Here is a 21,481-nt window from a genome sequence, read left to right as displayed (position 1 = left end):
GTCTGATGTTGCTATAGTCTGATGTTGCTATAGTCTGATGTTGCTATAGTCTGATGTTGCTATAGTCTGATGATGCTATAGTCTGATGTTGCTATATTGTGATGTTGCTATAGTCTGATGTTTCTATAGTCTGATGTTTCTATAGTCTGATGTTGCTATAGTCTGATGTTGCTATAGTCTGATGTTTCTATAGTCTGATGTTGCTATAGTCTGATGTTGCTATAGTCTGATGTTGCTATAGTCTGATGTTGCTATAGTCTGATGATGCTTCTATAGTCTGATGTTGCTATAGTCTGATGTTGCTATAGTCTGATGTTGCTATAGTCTGATGATGCTTCTATAGTCTGTTTCTATAGTCTGATGATGCTATAGTCTGATGTTGCTATAGTCTGATGTTGCTATAGTCTGATGTTGTTATAGTCTGATGTTGCTATAGTCTGATGATGCTATAGTCTGATGTTGCTATAGTCTGATGTTGCTATAGTCTGATGTTGCTATAGTCTGATGATGCTTCTATAGTCTGATGTTGCTATAGTCTGATGTTGCTATAGTGTGATGTTGCTATAGTCTGAGGATCCTATAGTCTGATGTTGCTATAGTCTGATGTTGCTATAGTCTGATGATGCTATAGTCTGATGTTGCTATAGTCTGATGTTGCTATAGTCTGATGATGCTATAGTCTGATGTTGCTATAGTCTGATGTTGCTATAGTCTGATGTTGCTATAGTCTGATGTTGCTATAGTCTGATGATGCTATAGTCTGATGATGCTATAGTCTGATGTTGCTATAGTCTGATGATGCTATAGTCTGATGTTGCTATAGTCTGATGTTGCTATAGTCTGATGATGCTATAGTCTGATGTTGCTATAGTCTGATGTTGCTATAGTCTGATGATGCTATAGTCTGATGTTGCTATAGTCTGATGTTGCTATAGTCTGATGTTGCTATAGTCTGATGTTGCTATAGTCTGATGTTGCTATAGTCTGATATTTTTATTTATTTTTATGATGCTATAGTTTGATGTTGCTAGTCTTCTGATGTTGCTATAGTCTGATGATGCTAGTCTTCTGATGTTGCTATAGTCTGATGTTGCTATAGTCTGATGTTGCTATAGTCTGATGTTGCTATAGTCTGATGATGCTATAGTCTGATGATGCTATAGTCTGATGTTGCTATATTGTGATGTTGCTATAGTCTGATGTTGCTATAGTCTGATTTTGCTATAGTCTGATGTTGCTATAGTCTGATGTTTCTATAGTCTGATGTTGCTATAGTCTGATGTTGCTATAGTCTGATGTTGCTATAGTCTGATGTTGCTATAGTCTGATGATGCTTCTATAGTCTGATGTTGCTATAGTCTGATGTTGCTATAGTCTGATGTTGCTATAGTCTGATGATGCTTCTATAGTCTGATGTTTCTATAGTCTGATGATGCTATAGTCTGATGTTGCTATAGTCTGATGTTGCTATAGTCTGATGTTGTTATAGTCTGATGTTGCTATAGTCTGATGATGCTATAGTCTGATGTTGCTATAGTCTGATGTTGCTATAGTCTGATGTTGCTATAGTCTGATGTTGCTATAGTCTGATGTTGTTATAGTCTGATGTTGCTATAGTCTGATGTTGCTATAGTCTGATGATGCTTCTATAGTCTGATGTTTCTATAGTCTGATGTTTCTATAGTCTGATGTTGCTATAGGCTGATGTTGCTATAGTCTGATGTTGCTATAGTCTGATGTTGCTATAGTCTGATGTTGCTATAGTCTGATATTTTTATTTATTTTTATGATGCTATAGTTTGATGTTGCTATAGTCTGATGATGCTAGTCTTCTGATGTTGCTATAGTCTGATGATGCTAGTCTTCTGATGTTGCTATAGTCTGATGTTGCTATAGTCTGATGTTGCTATAGTCTGATGTTGCTATAGTCTGATGTTGCTATAGTCTGATGTTGCTATAGTCTGATGATGCTATAGTCTGATGTTGCTATATTGTGATGTTGCTATAGTCTGATGTTTCTATAGTCTGATGTTTCTATAGTCTGATGTTGCTATAGTCTGATGTTGCTATAGTCTGATGTTTCTATAGTCTGATGTTGCTATAGTCTGATGTTGCTATAGTCTGATGTTGCTATAGTCTGATGTTGCTATAGTCTGATGATGCTTCTATAGTCTGATGTTGCTATAGTCTGATGTTGCTATAGTCTGATGTTGCTATAGTCTGATGATGCTTCTATAGTCTGTTTCTATAGTCTGATGATGCTATAGTCTGATGTTGCTATAGTCTGATGTTGCTATAGTCTGATGTTGTTATAGTCTGATGTTGCTATAGTCTGATGATGCTATAGTCTGATGTTGCTATAGTCTGATGTTGCTATAGTCTGATGTTGCTATAGTCTGATGATGCTTCTATAGTCTGATGTTGCTATAGTGTGATGTTGCTATAGTGTGATGTTGCTATAGTCTGAGGATCCTATAGTCTGATGTTGCTATAGTCTGATGTTGCTATAGTCTGATGATGCTATAGTCTGATGTTGCTATAGTCTGATGTTGCTATAGTCTGATGATGCTATAGTCTGATGTTGCTATAGTCTGATGTTGCTATAGTCTGATGTTGCTATAGTCTGATGTTGCTATAGTCTGATGATGCTATAGTCTGATGATGCTATAGTCTGATGTTGCTATAGTCTGATGATGCTATAGTCTGATGTTGCTATAGTCTGATGTTGCTATAGTCTGATGATGCTATAGTCTGATGTTGCTATAGTCTGATGTTGCTATAGTCTGATGATGCTATAGTCTGATGTTGCTATAGTCTGATGTTGCTATAGTCTGATGTTGCTATAGTCTGATGTTGCTATAGTCTGATATTTTTATTTATTTTTATGATGCTATAGTTTGATGTTGCTAGTCTTCTGATGTTGCTATAGTCTGATGATGCTAGTCTTCTGATGTTGCTATAGTCTGATGTTGCTATAGTCTGATGTTGCTATAATCTGATGTTGCTATAGTCTGATGATGCTATAGTCTGATGATGCTATAGTCTGATGTTGCTATATTGTGATGTTGCTATAGTCTGATGTTGCTATAGTCTGATGTTGCTATAGTCTGATGTTGCTATAGTCTGATGTTTCTATAGTCTGATGTTGCTATATTGTGATGTTGCTATAGTCTGATGTTGCTATAGTCTGATGTTGCTATAGTCTGATGATGCTTCTATAGTCTGATGTTGCTATAGTCTGATGTTGCTATAGTCTGATGTTGCTATAGTCTGATGATGCTTCTATAGTCTGATGTTTCTATAGTCTGATGATGCTATAGTCTGATGTTGCTATAGTCTGATGTTGCTATAGTCTGATGTTGCTATAGTCTGATGTTGTTATAGTCTGATGTTGCTATAGTCTGATGATGCTATAGTCTGATGTTGCTATAGTCTGATGTTGCTATAGTCTGATGTTGCTATAGTCTGATGTTGCTATAGTCTGATGTTGTTATAGTCTGATGTTGCTATAGTCTGATGTTGCTATAGTCTGATGATGCTTCTATAGTCTGATGTTTCTATAGTCTGATGTTTCTATAGTCTGATGTTGCTATAGGCTGATGTTGCTATAGTCTGATGTTGCTATAGTCTGATGTTGCTATAGTCTGATGTTGTTATAGTCTGATGTTGCTATAGTCTGATGATGCTATAGTCTGATGTTGCTATAGTCTGATGTTGCTATAGTCTGATGTTGCTATAGTCTGATGATGCTTCTATAGTCTGATGTTTCTATAGTCTGATGTTGCTATAGTCTGATTTTGCTATAGTCTGATGTTGCTATAGTCTGATGTTGCTATAGTCTGATGATGCTTCTATAGTCTGATGTTTCTATAGTCTGATGTTGCTATAGTCTGATGTTGCTATAGTCTGATGTTGCTATAGTCTGATGTTGCTATAGTGTGATGTTGCTATAGTCTGAGGATCCTATAGTCTGATGTTGCTATAGTCTGATGTTTCTATAGTCTGATGTTGCTATAGTCTGATGATGCTATAGTCTGATGTTGCTATAGTCTGATGATGCTATAGTCTGATGTTGCTATAGTCTGATGTTGCTATAGTCTGATGTTGCTATAGTCTGATGTTGCTATAGTCTGATGTTGCTATAGTCTGATGATGCTAGTCTTCTGATGTTGCTATGGTTTTCTGTGTCACCAGGCGATCCAGGAGCTTATTGGTCAGCACCCTCAGGCACTTCCTGTTCAGAAGACCTGGCTGGAGGCCTGCTTCTCCAGACAGAGACAAGTCAACCCCACCAAGTTCCTGCACTGCTTTAAATGATGATGATGATGATGATGTAGCTCTTCAGTACTAAAACACGCAGCATATGTGAGCCTTGTACTGCCCAGAGGAACAGTCTGTTAGGTGCTGACCTCTGCACTGCAGGAGCCACGGATCAGTCCTTGTTGCAGCACTCCCTTTCTCCCACAGCAATACTTATTTAATACTTAACATACTCTTCAATATGCTGTTGTATTTATCTGGGACTTTTGATCAACTGATTACAATAAAGTAGAGAACATTCATTTACTCTGCTTTTTATTTTTTATAAATTATTTTAATTTGCTATTTATTTTGGTAATTGCATGTACTGTATGTATGTTATCATTAGGTGTTATGTATATCAAGTTTTTCGGTTACTGTACCACCAATTGAATGTTGCTCTGCCCGGAGTACCCCTGAAGTACCCCCTCATGTGCATTTCACCAGTAAGCCTATGGTCTCCTGAGTCTCCTAGTACCCCCTGTGGATAGGCCTAATAGCCCAGGTTGGGAGCCAGCGCTGTATATCTGACCAGCTACCCCTGGTTGGGAGCCAGCGCTGTATATCTGACCAGCTACCGCAGGTTGGGAGCCAGCGCTGTATATCTGACCAGCTACCCCAGGTTGGGAGCCAGCGCTGTATATCTGACCAGCTTACCCCTCTAAAGTGATATGTTATGGAACAGAGAGGTGGGGCTTATATAAAAGGGGTGTGTCTTGATGCTCCACCGGTAGCACTTCTTCCAAGATGGACATCTGCTGTTTTTAATGTAATCTACTCACGTTGGCATATTACAGAGCCGGTAAGCCCTGCACACTAGCACTGTGTGCACTGGAGCAAGCACCAGCAGCAACGACATCATCCAGAAGCATGGCAGACATTGGATCATTATTAAATGTTTGTATTTTCAGCTGTGAGTGATGGAAAAAAATTAGTCCTCAGACAATTGCTCTGCTAAACTGCAGATCGGAACCCAGGCCCCGTAGTAGAAGCGAGACACCCCACTCACTGTTTTTTCATGGTTCAATGAAAGTCAACGAACTAAGTAGACCAGCCCCAGCTGCTATTGCATTGGTGTCTATGGGAGACACACCCCGTTAAGTCGACCTACATTTACATTTTTGTCATTTAGCAGACGCTCTTATCCAGAGCGACTTACAGGAGCAATTAGGGTTAAGTGCCTTGCTAAGTCGGCTCGGGGATTAGAACCAGCGACCTTTCGGTTACTGGCACAACGCTCTTACCCACTAAGCTACCTGCCACCTAGGTGGTAGTTTAGTGACCTGAACTGCCTGAGTGAACTATCTCAGATGATCCATTATATTGACCCGAGATGGTCGAGTGGCCGCTCTAATGGAAATACATGTCTTTAAAAATGGAAGGCACTCGAGGAGGCGAGATCAGATGGGACCATTCTAGCTAAAGAAAGGGAATTACCCCAATGTGACCAACAGGCACAACCACAACGGTCCTTGCTATGCATATCCGGGATCCTTGGGCCGTCCCAACTCTAACGTTACCCCAGTCATCTGAAATGTAAAAGGGTTCGGTAAAGGTTATGGTAGTGGTTAGGTTATGGACGTCCCAATGATCCCCTATAGCACTAACTCCGAGAATGTTTTTTTCCCCTCAAAGTTGCGGGATGTCACGTGTACTTATATGTACACTCGGAACAACCTAAGCATTACGAAACTTCTATCCGATCAAATATGCCTCACGTAGCAAATAAACCGTTCCGTTTTTTGTTGACCAAATTCTACCGTCATTGACCTTTATACAAAAGCTCCTCCCTTGGTGAGCGAAAAAACGCCACCTGCTGGAAGAGACAGATTTTGGGCCGAGTTTCCCCTCTCGCTTTGCCTCTTCCTCTTTGACTATCTTCATTTATCCACCATCTTTGTTAGAGGTTCAGCTCCTCTCTGCGCAGACTCACAGATGGGATCGTCTGATGATATGTGTGAACAACGTGTTGCGTTTATCATGACGTATACAGATCTACGCAAACGACGTACGTTGTTGACGGAAGATAGGAGAGTGCGCTTGGTAAACTTTTCTGTCTTGACAGAACAGTTTCACTTGCGTGAGTGCGAGTGTCGAGACATGCATACCGGCTCTTCCATTTTCAACTTTTCGTGCATAGGATTTGGAACAACCCGTCAGATCTGGATTTAAATCCTTCTTTTGAACATGAGGTAGGTGAAATAGCCTTTCTAGAGCACTGTGCCCTGGTATGAATATTTGAACATGAGGTAGGTGAAATAGCCTTTTTAGAGCACTGTGCCCTGGTATGAATATGAGATGTGGATCTCATAATATATTTCACTTACACCAGAAAGCTACTCTGGAAATATAGTTTACCAATATATCAATGACTTCACAATGGAAGAAGTTAAACTACACTAAAGCTACCCTTAAATATGCACTATGCAGAAATTGCTCCCCCATTTTCTGGTTGCTAAAATTATAATAGTTAACCTAATTTCAGTTTATGTAACAGAACAAACAGTCAATGTGTAGAGTACCATCTACACTGTTGTGAAATATATTTTCCATAACTAAATATTGTATTTTCAGCTGTTTGAAGCTGGTGTACAAAACTGAAAGTAAAAGATGCAAAAACTAAACTTAAGCATAGAAATATCGCACATAGAACAGGTCTACTGCTTCTTAGACTTGCTTTCAAAGAGAATGAAATATCTATGACTCACATTTCTATGTGAATTTGGTTGGGTCGCCCAAAAAAGTACATATTTTAGCTTTAAGAAAAATATAGTTTACTTAACTGAAGTTACTTTTAAAAAGGAGTTTGCTACATCAAGGTACTTAGTGACAAATTGTCATGTAAATCTGAAATGTCATAGACAACAAATCGGAAGAACAGATCACTTTTGGGTCATATGTTAACAGATTGTAATTTTAGCCTATTAAAGGCAAGTTATACCACCAAGCTATTGCAAAAATGTAGTTAAATTACTAGTTGAAGTACATGTAGTTCACTACTCCACAACAATGCCTTTATGTATCCACCGCAGTACGGAATCTGTTCATGTTTCTTTCCCAACATGTACATGTTATCGGTAAAGATTTGTTGAAATAAAAAAAAAAATCATTTCCTGAATATTTTGTTCTGAAGGTACAATTGCAAGGTGCGTCTTCTAGCTCTGGTCTAGGGTGTAGTGCACGTTCCTCTAGCTCTGGTCCAGGGTGTAGTGCACGTTCCTCTAGCTCTGGTCCAGGGCATAGTGTGCGTTCCTCTAGTTCTGGTCCAGGGTGTAGTGCACGTTCCTCTAGCTCTGGTCCAGGGCATAGTGTGCGTCTTCTAGCTCTGGTCCAGGGCATAGTGTGCGTCTTCTAGCTCTGGTCCAGGGTGTAGTGCATGTTCCTCTAGCTCTGGTCCAGGGCATAGTGCGCGTTCCTCTAGCTCTGGTCCAGGGCATAGTGTGCGTTCCTCTAGTATTTTCCATGTCAAGAATCAGAAAAAGTCAACTTCTGACATTATAAATTCAGTGTCACAATAAAAGCTTCTGAAAGTTCATTTTGATAAGTGAAAGAGCATAGTTCTGAGCACAGGAAAGCAACAGGAAGAGGCACCAATCGAAATGGCGTTCGACGCAGCAGATTTTTGTGGTAGATACGATAGATGTCTCGGGGGCAGTTTGTGTGCACCTTTGCATGTCAAGCAGAATGTGAACTGTTGGAAAATGACTTCAGCTTCTGCTCTGAATCAAGGTCAACACTACTGCTACTGCTGCTTCAGTGGAAAACGCAAACGTGACTGACCATACTGACTTCATCAGCAAAATGTTCTGAGATGTATAGCCTCTAGGCCAGGGGTCTGCCTAAATGTTCTGAGATGTATAGCCTCTAGGCCAGGGGTCTGCCTAAATGTTCTGAGATGTATAGCCTCTAGGCCAGGGGTCTGCCTAAATGTTCTGAGATGTATAGCCTCTAGGCCAGGGGTCTGCCTAAATGTTCTGAGATGTATAGCCTCTAGGCCAGGGGTCTGCAACAGGCTGCCTGCGGCCAAAACAGGCCCGCCAGTGACTTTTCTTTTGGGGGCCACCAAAAGTTTTGTAAAATGTAAAAAATCTAATACAATCTCTTTTTGGCCTTCGTTATGGTTAATTTGTACAAATTATTATCATTATGTTCCTGCCCCCTGAGCATTTGCTTTGTAAAAGAGCTGGAATGTTGTGAATGTTGTGTACCTGAATAGAGCCCCTAGACTACCTGGGGCAGCCAGCGTTCTCACAGATCATAAACTTGAACTTTTATAATGTTAAATTAATAATTATGCTTTGGGCTCTTAAACATGTTTCTCAGGACCATACGTTTCTTACCTACAGTATAAGTTATAGCCTAACCATAGACTCTTACCTAGAAGTTGTCACCCTGGACTGACTGCCTGCGCGATGCATCCCAAATGACACCCTTTACCCTAAATAGTGCCCTTCTTTTGTATGTGCACTAAATAGGGAATATAGTGCCATTTGGGACATGTAGACCTACAATCAAGACACATATATTAACAATAGATGAGGATATGTTGGTGGTTTGGTTTCCCATCAGTGAGAGTAGAGTTGGGATTTCCACTGAACTCCTCCCCACTAGAAAACATACTGCTGGTAAATGACTGCTACAGGTTCAGAAAGTCCCTCTGAGCAGAGCAGCTGGAGGCGGCACGGCATGTTGACTCAATAGCCTTTAAAGTTTAAATTAATTTCCCAAAATGGTGGATCATTAATCTGACTATATCAAATCAAGCTTTATTTATACAGCACATTTCAGACATGCAATGCAATGTGCTTTACAGGAAAAAACAATGAAAAAACAAAGAAAGTAAAAGCTGAAATATTTACTACACAACAAACATAAGATAAAAAACAAAATAATAACAATTAATACTGAACGACTAAAAGAACCATAAGGAAAAGCAGAGCTAAAAATATGTGTTTTAAGATCTCTTAAATATGTCCACAGTTTCAGCCCCCCTCAGGTTCTCTGGCAGGCTGTTCGAGAGGCTGGGGGCATAGTAACTAAAGGCTGCCTCTCCATGCCTCTTGGTCCTGGGTTTGGGATAGTTAAAAGGCCAGTGCCTGAGGACCTGAGGGACCTACTGGGTACATAACTTAAAAGCATGTCTGACATGTGTTGGGGTGCACAATCGTGGAGTGATTTAAAAACCAATAGAAGAATCTTTAAATTAATTCTAAAACTCACAGGCAGCCAGTGCAGAGACTTTAAAACCGGTGTAATGTGTGCTCTCCGCCTGGTCTTGGTCAGTACCCGTGCTGCAGCATTCTGTATGTTTTGCAGTTGACCAATGGCTTTCTTGGGTAGACCAGACAGGAGAGCATTACAGTAGTCAAGCCTGCTTGTAATAAAAGCATGGATGAGTCTCTCTGTATCAGCCTGAGAGAGAAACGTCCACACCTTGGCAATATTCCTCAGGTGGTAAAAAGCTATTTTGGTCAAATTCCTGATGTGTGATTAAAAATTTAGTTCAAAATGTAAAATAACACCTGGGTTTTTTACCTGGTGTTTTATCTTTATTGCCCGTGAATTAAAATGTGCGTCCAGATTCTCCCCCTGAGCTTTGGCTCCAACAATAGGTACCTCGGTCTTGTCTTTATTTAGCTGGAGGAAGTTGTGAGCCATCCAAGTATTTAAATCACTAATACAGTCTAATCATTTATCCATGGAGCTAAAATCCTCTGGTGACATGTAAAGTTGTGTATCGTCTGCACAAACTCATCACATTTAGATGTGGAGGAAAGTTCACAGGTTTGCGGGGGTAGGATTTATCAAGCCATCAATGGTCGAGAAGAGCACTCTCAAATTATTATGATTATTAGTGATCAAGTTAGAAAAATGAACCCGTCTGGCATTTCTAACTGCCTTGTTATACAGTGGGGAAAAAAAGTATTTAATCAGCCACCAATTGTGCAAGTTCTCCCACTTAAAAAGATGAGAGAGGCCTGTAATTTTCATCATAGGTACACGTTAACTATGACAGACAAAATGAGAAATTTTGTTCCAGAAAATCACATTTGTGGGATTTTTAATGAATTTTGCAAATTTGCAAATTATGGTGGAAAATAAGTATTTGGTCAATAACAAAAGTTTCTCAATACTTTGTTATATACCCTTTGTTGGCAATGACACAGGTCAAACGTTTTCTGTAAGTCTTCACAAGGTTTTCACACACTGTTGCTGGTATTTTGGCCCATTCCTCCATGCAGATCTCCTCTAGAGCAGTGATGTTTTGGGGCTGTCGCTGGGCAACACGGACTTTCAACTCCCTCCAAAGATTTTCTATGGGGTTGAGATCTGGAGACTGGCTAGGCCACTCCAGGACCTTGAAATGCTTCTTACGAAGCCACTCCTTCGTTGCCCGGGCGGTGTGTTTGGGATCATTGTCATGCTGAAAGACCCAGCCACGTTTCATCTTCAATGCCCTTGCTGATGGAAGGATGTTTTCACTCAAAATCTCACGATACATGGCCCCATTCATTCTTTCCTTTACACAGATCAGTCGTCCTGGTCCCTTTGCAGAAAAACAGCCCCAAAGCATGATGTTTCCACCCCCATGCTTCACAGTAGGTATGGTGTTCTTTGGATGCAACTCAGCATTCTTTGTCCTCCAAACACGACGAGTTGAGTTTTTACCAAAAAGTTATATTTTGGTTTCATCTGACCATATGACATTCTCCCAGTCCTCTTCTGGATCATCCAAATGCACTACAATAGCAAACTTCAGACGGGCCTGGACATGGCTTAAGCAGGGGGACACGTCTGGCACTGCAGGATTTGAGTCCCTGGCGGCGTAGTGTGTTACTGATGGTAGGCTTTGTTACTTTGGTCCCAGCTCTCTGCAGGTCATTCACTAGGTCCCCCCGTGTGGTTCTGGGATTTTTGCTCACCGTTCTTGTGATCATTTTGACCCCACGGGGTGAGATCTTGCGTGGAGCCCCAGATCGAGGGAGATTATCAGTGGTCTTGTATGTCTTCCATTTCCTAATAATTGCTCCCACAGTTGATTTCTTCAAACCAAGCTGCTTACCTATTGCAGATTCAGTCTTCCCAGCCTGGTGCAGGTCTACAATTTTGTTTCTGGTGTCCTTTGACAGCTTTTTGGTCTTGGCCATAGTGGAGTTTGGAGTGTGACTGTTTGAGGTTGTGGACAGGTGTCTTTTATACTGATAACAAGTTCAAACAGGTGCCATTAATACAGGTAACGAGTGGAGGACAGAGGAGCCTCTTAAAGAAGTTGTTACAGGTCTGTGAGAGCCAGAAATCTTGCTTGTTTGTAGGTGACCAAATACTTATTTTCCACCATAATTTGCAAATAAATTCATAAAAAATCCTACAATGTGATTTTCTGGAAAAAAAATTCTCAATTTGTCTGTCATAGTTGACGTGTACCTATGATGAAAATTACAGGCCTCTCTCATCTTTTTAAGTGGGAGAACTTGCACAATTGGTGGCTGACTAAATACTTTTTTCCCCCACTGTATATGCCAAGTTGCTCTCTCAGAATATCATAATGGACCTGCAACTTTGACTTTCTCCACTTCTGCTCTGTCTTTCTCCAATTTCTCTTTAATTGATTAGTTTCCTCATCCAAGGGGCTCTCTGTCTGGATGTGGCCTTTTTCAACCTAACTGGAGCTATGGCATCCGTGGTTGCCCTTAATTTGCTATGAAAGTTATCAACTAAATCATCACAAGAGGAAGGCAGAATAGGTGGTGGAGTATAGTTCATACACTCAATAAAATCTGTAGCAACTTCAGAGGTAAGACAGCGTTTCTTAATGTGTTCAGTGTTACCCTGTGTTGCTATGGGCAACAAGGTACTAAAACATCCACAGTGGTGATCAGATAAAGCAACATCAACAATATGTCAATAGAAAGCCCCTTGGTAATAACCAGGTCCAGAGTATGGCCGTAGAGGATATGTCAATAGAAAGCCCCTTGGTAATAACCAGGTCCAGAGTATGGCTGTGGTTATGGGTGGGCCCAGTAACATGTTGGATAAAGTCCATAGAGCTCAACAGATTCAGAAATTCAATGGCCTTGGAGTCAGTCTCTTTGTCAACATGAATATTAAAATCACCCAACACCATGATTTTATCTTAGTTCTCAAGGACAATAGTTCAGAGAAATCAGTAAAGAATGTGGGGCAGTGCTTTTGTGGCCTATACAGGGTTATGGCCAGCTGTCACGGATGCCGCCGAGGCTGCTCCTCCTCCTTGCTCGGGCAGGCTTCGGCGTTCGTCGTCCCCGGAGTACTAGCTAATACCGCTTGATGTTTTCGATGTTTGTTTTGTCATGTCTAGTTGGTGCACCTGTCTCGTATTCTGTATTGATTATGTCACCTATAAGTTCCCCTGTGTTATGTTTGCATTTGTGTGTTATTGTCCTCTTGTCTTGAATGTATAGGTTCGGTACCTATTCGTGTTGTTTTACGCACTCGCGTATTTGTTTCGCCTCTTGTGTTTTTGAGGTCGTTTATTTGTGTGTACCTATAGAGGTGATTAGTAAAGTCGGCTTGACTTCACCACCGCATCCACATCAGCACTCTTGACACCAGCACTAGTGGCTGACATTTTAAACAGTAAGAGAGGCACTACAGTCTGAAGACAGCCATGTTTCAGTGATAGAGTATGAAAAGCTGTGTTTCAGTGAGAAACATGCAATCAACTTTGCGCTCAGTAATGAGGTCATTCATAAGAAAGGTTTTACTAGTGATTGCTCTAACATTTAAAAGCGCCATATTCAATGAGGGTGGACCACTCTGCCCCGAGGTAACCAATGGAATACCAACCAAATTATTAACGTTACAACCACGTTTTCTGACAGTCTTCACTCTATCAGAATGGTAGGAGATAACAGTCTGTAGAAACTCACTAGAAGGAGGAGTTAGAGGAACATAAATCAGGTTACTCACAATAACCACAGCCCCAGTATTAACCTATATGTGTCCTGTCTGAAGTGTGTCCTGTATTATGTGTCCTGTCTGAAGTGTGTCCTGTATTATGTGTCCTGTCTGAAGTGTGTCCTGTATTATGTGTCCTGTCTGAAGTGTGTCCTGTATTATGTGTCCTGTCTGAAGTGTGTCCTGTATTATGTGTCCTGTCTGAAGTGTGTCCTGTATTATGTGTCCTGTCTGAAGTGTGTCCTGTATTATGTGTCCTGTCTGAAGTGTGTCCTGTATTATGTGTCCTGTCTGAAGTATGTCCTGAGATATGTGTCCTGTCTGAAGTATGTCCTGTATTACAGTGAGGGAAAAAAGTATTTGATCCCCTGCTGATTTTGTACGTTTGCCCAATTTATAACATTTTTGACATGCGTTTTTCTGGATTATTTTATTGTTATTCTGTCTCTCACTGCTCAAATAAACCTACCATTAAAATTATAGACTGATCATGTCTTTGTCAGTGGGCAAATGTACAAAATCAGTAGGGGCAATGCAAATAGTCTGGGTATACAGACATTAGATGTTCAGGAGTCTTATGGCTTGGGGGTAGAAGCTGTTAAGAAGCCTCTTGGACCTAGACTTGGTGCTCCGGTACCGCTTGCTGTGCGATAGCAGAGAGAACAGTCTATGACAAGGGTGGCTGGAGTCTTTGACAATTTTTAGGGCTGTAAGTTACCTGTGATGTTGATTTTTGGCAGGCTGTGTGTTGCTGTAAGTTACCTGTGATGTTGATTTTTGGCAGGCTGTGTGTTGCTGTAAGTTACCTGTGATGTTGATTTTTGGCAGGCTGTGTGTTGCTGTAAGTTACCTGTGATGTTGATTTTTGGCAGGCTGTGTGTTGCTGTAAGTTACCTGTGATGTTGATTTTTGGCAGGCTGTGTGTTGCTGTAAGTTACCTGTGATGTTGATTTTGACAGGCTGTGTGTTGCTGGGACTTGACAGGAGCTGATCCACAGTGGCAGAGACAGAATGATGCTGCCCACTCCCTGCTACTCAACCACAGCTACTAACAGGTAGGCCTGTATGCTATGTCCCACTATAGGGCATTTCCATGTAAAAGGACCCATGAACACCACCATGTGACGTTCATAGGAGCATGTCAAATTGGGTGTCAAATGAAAGCTAAGAGTCTACATTGTTTTCCTGAAATGAAGACACCATTTTCCATCCTAGAAATTTGGAATAAGCAAAAGTCTTTAATTTCTGGTCAAACAGATGGAGAAGCGGTCTTAGAAAACATCTACCAGGAAAAAGTCTTAAAAGGTATCAGAAACACAATAATATTGAGGTAAAGACCCCTGCCAACTAATTTGTAGAACTGATTTGACTTCTGTAAGTTTGAGAAACACTGCCTTGTGCCTTGTAACCAAAAACCAGGGGCGCAACTTTGGTTTTAGAAGTAGGGGGGGGGCATAATTATATATATATTTTTTATCCAGTCAGATAAACACTCCAAACAGCCTACCCGACCACTGGGAGGCGTCCGCATGGTCCTAAAGCACACCGTTGCCTCGTTTTGTATCACATTCCAATAATAAAACTGGGGGGGACAAAAATGCCATTTCAGAATGTGGGGGGGACATGTCCCCCCGTCCCCAGTGAAAGTTGCGCCCCTGCCAAAAACCCACATACTGTATCTTGAAGATATTTTCTAATTTCTCTCCCTCATGAAAAGGAAGGATAATGAAAGTTCACAGAAATAACAAGGTAGATTTACCAATTAGTTATAGTATTTTTACTGATATCAAGTTTGATATCAGTGCTGTTACTAAATTGGTAACAGAATTACGTTCTGCCAAATTCTCTAAAACGACGTTGGAGGTGGCTTATGGTAGATAAATGAACATTAAATTCTCTGGCAACCGCTCTGGTGGACATTCCTGCAGTCAGGATGCCAATTGCACACTCCCTCAACTTGAGACATCTGTGGCATTGTGTTGTGTGACAAAACTGCACATTTTAGAGTGGCCTTTTATTGTCCCCAGCACAAGGTGTAATGATCATGCTGTTTAATCAGCTTCTTGATATGCCACACCTGTCAGGTGGATGGATTATCTTGGCAAAAGAGAAATGCTCGCTAACAGGGAGAGAGATACGCTTTTTGTGTGTATGGAAATTGTCTGGGATCTTTTATTTCAGCTCATGAAACACTTTACATATTGTGGTTATATTTTTGTTCAGTGTAGATCGTTTTAAGATTGTTCTATAGATCAGTTAGGGTGTATGTAAGCTACAATATGAGGTGCTAATCCTAGCATGAAAGTGCATCCTTGTAGCTGTGTGGACTTAGTTTTCTTTTTCAATCCTTGGGGTAAATTGAGCCATTAGCCAAGTTGAGCCATTAGCCAAGTTGAGCCCCATTCAAATGATGATTACATAGTATTTTTGCAATGTGTCATGCATATGAACTCAAGATTTGTTACAGAGCAGACCTCATCCTGCCCCGTGTATACAAACGTAAAACAAGCAGGGTCCTCGATGGTTCTTCAGGGAACAGGAAGTGATAGAAGGAAGAAGAATATTAGAGCAGCAGCAAGGGATGAACAAATAGACTGAAGAGGAACTGACAGAAAGGACAGGAACATGGACCTGTGTGGAAGAGAGGCTATGATAGAGGAGCAGAGGCAACATGTACCTGTGTGAAAGAGAGGCTACGATAGAGGAGCAGAGGCAACATGTACCTGTGTGAAAGAGAGGCTACGATAGAGGAGCAGAGGCAACATGTACCTGTGTGAAAGAGAGGCTACGATAGAGGAGCAGAGGCACCATGTACCTGTGTGGAAGAGAGGCTACGATAGAGGAGCAGAGGCAACATGTACCTGTGTGAAAGAGAGGCTACGATAGAGGAGCAGAGGCACCATGTACCTGTGTGGAAGAGAGGCTATGATAGAGTAGCAGAGGCACCATGTACCTGTGTGGAAGAGAGGCTATGATAGAGGAGCAGAGGCAACATGTACCTGTGTGAAAGAGAGGCTACGATAGAGGAGCAGAGGCACCATGTACCTGTGTGGAAGAGAGGCTATGATAGAGTAGCAGAGGCACCATGTACCTGTGTGGAAGAGAGGCTATGATAGAGGAGCAGAGGCACCATGTACCTGTGTGGAAGAGAGGCTATGATAGAGGAGCAGAGGCAACATGTACCTGTGTGGAAGAGAGGCTATGATAGAGGAGCAGAGGCACCATGTACCTGTGTGGAAGAGAGGCTATGATAGAGGAGCAGAGGCAACATGTACCTGTGTGGAAGAGAGGCTATGATAGAGGAGCAGAGGCAACATGTACCTGTGTGGAAGAGAGGCTACGATAGAGGAGCAGAGGCACCATGTACCTGTGTGAAAGAGAGGCTACGATAGAGGAGCAGAGGCACCATGTACCTGTGTGAAAGAGAGGCTATGATAGAGGAGCAGAGGCACCATGTACCTGTGTGGAAGAGAGGCTACGATAGAGTAGCAGAGGCACCATGTACCTGTGTGAAAGAGAGGCTATGATAGAGGAGCAGAGGCACCATGTACCTGTGTGAAAGAGAGGCTATGATAGAGGAGCAGAGGCACCATGTACCTGTGTGGAAGAGAGGCTACGATAGAGTAGCAGAGGCACCATGTACCTGTGTGGAAGAGAGGCTACGATAGAGTAGCAGAGGCACCATGTACCTGTGTGGAAGAGAGGCTACGATAGAGTAGCAGAGGCACCATGTACCTGTGTGGAAGAGAGGCTACGATAGAGTAGCAGAGGCACCATGTACCTGTGTGGAAGAGAGGCTACGATAGAGTAGCAGAGGCACCATGTACCTGTGTGGAAGAGAGGCTACGATAGAGTAGCAGAGGCACCATGTACCTGTGTGGAAGAGAGGCTACGATAGAGTAGCAGAGGCACCATGTACCTGTGTGGAAGAGAGGCTACGATAGAGTAGCAGAGGCACCATGTACCTGTGTGGAAGAGAGGCTACGATAGAGTAGCAGAGGCACACAAGGTCTTATCTGATGACATGGAGTCTGAGCTTGATAAACATATCAAGAATCTCAAGGACCAGTTTCATGGGCTTAGTCAAATTAAGAGAACTTGCCTCCGAACATCGAAACAACATCCCTGTCCCAGACAATTGGTCAAGCTACCTGGGGCGGCAGGTAGCTTAGTGGTTAAGAGCGTTGTGCCAGTAACCGAAAGGTCGCTGGTTCTTATCCCTGAGCCGACTAGGTGAAAAATCTGTCGATGTGCCCTTGAGCAAGGCACTTAACCCTAATAGCTCCTGTAAGTCGCTCTGGATAAGAGCGTCTGCTAAATGAAAGGGGAAGTGATATTGAACAGGGAGATCTACATCTGAATGTACTGTAGATACCACACCCCCAGCCGATGAATTACACTTTGACCTTAATCATAAATAAACTGGGCCGGAAAAGAGTTATGAAAATTCTATGGAAATCATACTGGAAAATGGTGAACTTGAACATAAGAAGAATTGTGTATTAGATAAGTAAAGGGGAATGATTTTGCTAACCTGTTTTCAGGAAACAATATAATAATAATAATATGCCATTTAGCAGACGCTTTTATTCAAAGCGACTTACAGTCATGCGTGCATACATTCTTTTCTTTTTTTTTGTGTATGGGTGGTCCCGGGGATCGAACCCACTACCTTGGCGTTACAAGCGCCGTGCTCTACCAGCTGAGCTACAGAGGACCAATATAGCATCTGTGTTTGATGATGACTTCTTAAATGATACTTGTAACTTAAAGAATTGGATGGGAATTGAGATGAATAGGGCTGGATACACCTCAAACTCATTCCTGAATGAAACATTGACTATGGAGGAAGTTCGGAAGGCAAAAACAAAAGCACCAGGAATACAGGAGCTTCCAAATGAAGTCTGAAAGTCTCCTCTATTCTGTCTGTTTCACCCCGTCAACTTGGTACAGATCCATCATTAAACCCAAAGTCATCAAAGAATGATCCAGGGTCCCATTAAATGACAGAGGCATCAGCCTTATTAGCAGTCTGCAGTTATACTCTGGCATCAGCCTTATTAGCAGTCTGCAGTTATACTCTGGTATCAGCCTTGTTAGCAGTCTGCAGTTATACTCTGGCATCAGCCTTATTAGCAGTCTGCAGTTATAGTCTGGCATCAGCCTTATTAGCAGTCTGCAGTTATAGTCTGGCATCAGCCTTATTAGCACAGTCTACAAGTTGTACTCTGGTATCTTAAACAACAGGTTGACTCAGTATTTGGAAATGTCAGGTTTCCTTGTAGACGAGCAGAACGGGTTTTGTTAAAACACGGCTGGTGTCGTGGAAATGACCACCATGGACACTCGAAGTCAATATTAAATGAATCATTCTTTATTAACAGCAAGCTGGAGAGGTCACAGTCAAACTTGGATGCATAAAGTACCCGTCTGAAGTGAGCTGCACTGGGGCAGTCCCTTATATACTGCTTACATAGGCATGGTTCATAGGGCTGGTTCCTGCATGTGACCTTAAAAGGTCTGAGGAGGGGGTCATGACCTTCTCCCCCTCATGTCTCTACCCTGCACCTACAGGAACCAATAATTATATGAGACAAGATGTACAATTCAAGGCTGTCTCCAGACTATACATTTTTCCTCCACATTCCCTACTTTTATCACTTCTATGATAATAATTGTTAAAAATGTATGAGATAGACACTTTCAAACCATTCTGGGTTATACAATCTAATTAGTATGGTGATACTATCATCATAATAAAGGTTATACTTCTATTAACGGGTCGGTAGTCATTTAGGCTGGTTATCTTAGTGTCCTTGGGCACGGGGACTATGGTGGTCTGCTTGAAACATGTTGGTATTACAGACTCAGTCAGGGACATGTTGAAAATGTCGGTGAAGACACTTGCCAGTTGGTCAGCACATGCTCGGAGTACACGTCCTTGTAATCCGTCTGGCCCTGCGGCCTGGTGAATGTTGACCTGCTTAAAAGTCTTACTCACATCGGCTACGGAGAGCGTGATCACATAGTCATCCGGAACAGCTGGTGCTCTCATGCATGCTTCAGTGTTGCTTGCCTCAAAGCGAGCATAGAAGGGGTTTAGCTCGTCTGGAAGTCTTGTGTCACTGGGCAGCTCGTGGCTGTGCTTCCCTTTGTAGTCTGTAATAGTTTTCATGCCCTGCCACATCTGACGAGCGTCAGAGCTGGTGTAGTAGGATTCAATCTTAGTCCTGTATTGACTCTTTGCCTGTTTGATTGTTCGTCTGAGGGCATAGTGGGATTTCTTATAAGCGTCTGGGTTAGAGTCCCGCTCCTTGAAAGCGGAAGCTCTACCCTTTAGCTCAGTGCGGATGTTTCCTGTAATCCATGGCTTCTGGTTGGGGTATGTACGTACGGTCACTGTGGGGACGACGTCATCGATGCACTTATTGATGAAGCCAGTGACTGATGTGGTGTACTCCTCAATGCTATCTGAAGAATCCCGGAACATGTTCCAGTCTGTGCCAGCAAAACAGTCCTGTAGCTTAGCATCTGCGTCATCTGACCACCTTTTTATTAACGGAGTCACTGGTGCTTCCTGCTTTAGTTTTTGCTTATAAGCAGGAATCAGGAGGATAGAGTTATGGTCAGATTTGCCAAATAGAGGGCGAGGGAGAGCTTTGTATGCGTCTCTGTGTGTGGAGTAAAGGTGGTCTAGAGTTTTTTTCCTTCTGGTTGCACATTTAACATGCTGGTAGAAATTAGGTAGAACGGATTTAAGTTTCCCTGCATTAAAGTCCCCGGCCACTAGGAGCACTGCCTCTGGATGAGCGTTTTCCTGTTTAGTTATGGCCTTATACAGCTCATTGAGTGCAATCTTAATGCCAGCATTGGTTTGTGGTGGTAAATAGACAGCTATGAAAAATATAGATGAAAACTCTCTTGGTAAATAGTGTGGTCTACAGCTTATCATAAGGTACTCTACCTCAGGCGAGCAAAACCTCGAGACTTCCTTAATATTTGATTTTGTGCACCAGCTGTTGTTTACAAATATACACAGACCGCCACCCCTTGTCTTACCGGAGTCAGCCGTTCTATCCTGCCGATGTAGCGTATAGCCCGCTAGCTGTATGTTGTCCATGTCGTCGTTCAGCCACGACTCGGTGAAACATAAGATATTACAGTTTTTAATGTCCCGTTGGTAGGATAACCGTAATCGTAGGTCATCTAATTTATTTTCCAATGATTGAAGATTGGCTAATAGGATTGATGGAAGAGGCAGTTTACTCGCTCGCCGTCGGATCCTTACAAGGCACCCCGACCTACGTCCACGATATCTCCGTCTCTTTCTCCTGTGAATGACGGGGATTTGGGCCTTGTCGGGTGTCTGTAGGATATCCTTCGCGGCCGCCTCGTTGAAGAAAAAATCTTTGTCCAATACGAGGTGAGTAATCGCTGTCCTGATATCGAGAAGCTCTTTTTGGTTATAAGAGACGATGGCAGAAACATTATGTACAGAATAAATTACAAATAACGCGAAAAAACACACATAATAGTACAATTGGTTAGAGGGCTGTAAAACGGCAGCCATCTTCTCCGGCGCCAATATGTGTCAAATCCAGACTGTATGACAAATGATTACTTCTACCAATATTCTTAATACTCATTTCTAAGACAAATGTCAAAGAGAATAACAAGACTCTGGTGGAACCATTTTTTCAAATTGGCTTATAGTCCCCCATCATATCACCGCAGAGTTACAGGGTCAGGGAGTCAGAGGGCTAATCCTTAGGGAGACATCCCGACCATCCAGAAGACCCAATCTGGTGAGATTTGTATTGAAGCAAGACAAAAACAAAACAACAACAGCAAAACACTTCCTTTTATAGGCTGGCATGTGAATAAAACAATTTCCATATTTACCAAAGGGCCCCAGGGGACTGGTAATTCCCCCTTTGGACACATGACTCACATCGTGATTCATGCGTCCAAAAAAAACAACAACACTACTGCCAGTTAATTACAAAATGTGAATAACAAATCAAATTAAAATTACAACTCTTAATAACTCCATAAGGAAATAATTGTATCCCATAAGGTAATAGTAAAATAGACTAGAGCCTTACTTAATTTGGGAGCTCCCTTAACAGCTGGATCCGGGTACCTTTATACTGTATAGTACACAGTCTCAATAACTACTCTCCTAAGGCACCTGCCTCAGGAAGCCTTTCAAAGGGAGAGATACAGAACCATTGGTAAACATGTC

General features: G+C 42.0%; 2 protein-coding genes across 5 annotated transcripts in view; both read left to right on the top strand.

Moving 5' to 3' along the window:
- Positions 1–4,562, top strand: part of chd1l (chromodomain helicase DNA binding protein 1-like) — a 112,487-nt gene extending 107,925 nt beyond the window's left edge. For all 3 annotated transcript variants that reach the window (XM_045214676.1, XM_041840750.2, XM_041840754.2), the window contains one exon: positions 4,195–4,562. In XM_045214676.1, the coding sequence (XP_045070611.1) occupies positions 4,195–4,317 (123 nt within the window). In that variant the 3' untranslated portion in view covers positions 4,318–4,562. The remainder of the gene's footprint in view (positions 1–4,194) is intronic.
- A 1,179-nt stretch (positions 4,563–5,741) lies between these two features.
- The window catches only part of LOC121534203 (E3 ubiquitin ligase TRAF3IP2), a 79,710-nt gene continuing 63,970 nt past the window's right edge, over positions 5,742–21,481 (top strand). For both annotated transcript variants that reach the window (XM_041840766.2, XM_041840765.2), the window contains exons 1-2: positions 5,742–6,491; positions 14,196–14,291. In XM_041840766.2, coding sequence (XP_041696700.1) covers positions 14,248–14,291 — 44 coding nt within the window. In that variant the 5' untranslated portion in view covers positions 5,742–6,491; positions 14,196–14,247. The remainder of the gene's footprint in view (positions 6,492–14,195; positions 14,292–21,481) is intronic.

This window comes from Coregonus clupeaformis, unplaced genomic scaffold, assembly GCF_020615455.1.
Source record: "Coregonus clupeaformis isolate EN_2021a unplaced genomic scaffold, ASM2061545v1 scaf0295, whole genome shotgun sequence".
Lineage (NCBI taxonomy): Eukaryota > Metazoa > Chordata > Actinopteri > Salmoniformes > Salmonidae > Coregonus > Coregonus clupeaformis.
Note: the sequence above shows the minus strand (reverse complement) of the source record. Positions and strands in the feature narration are given on the sequence as shown.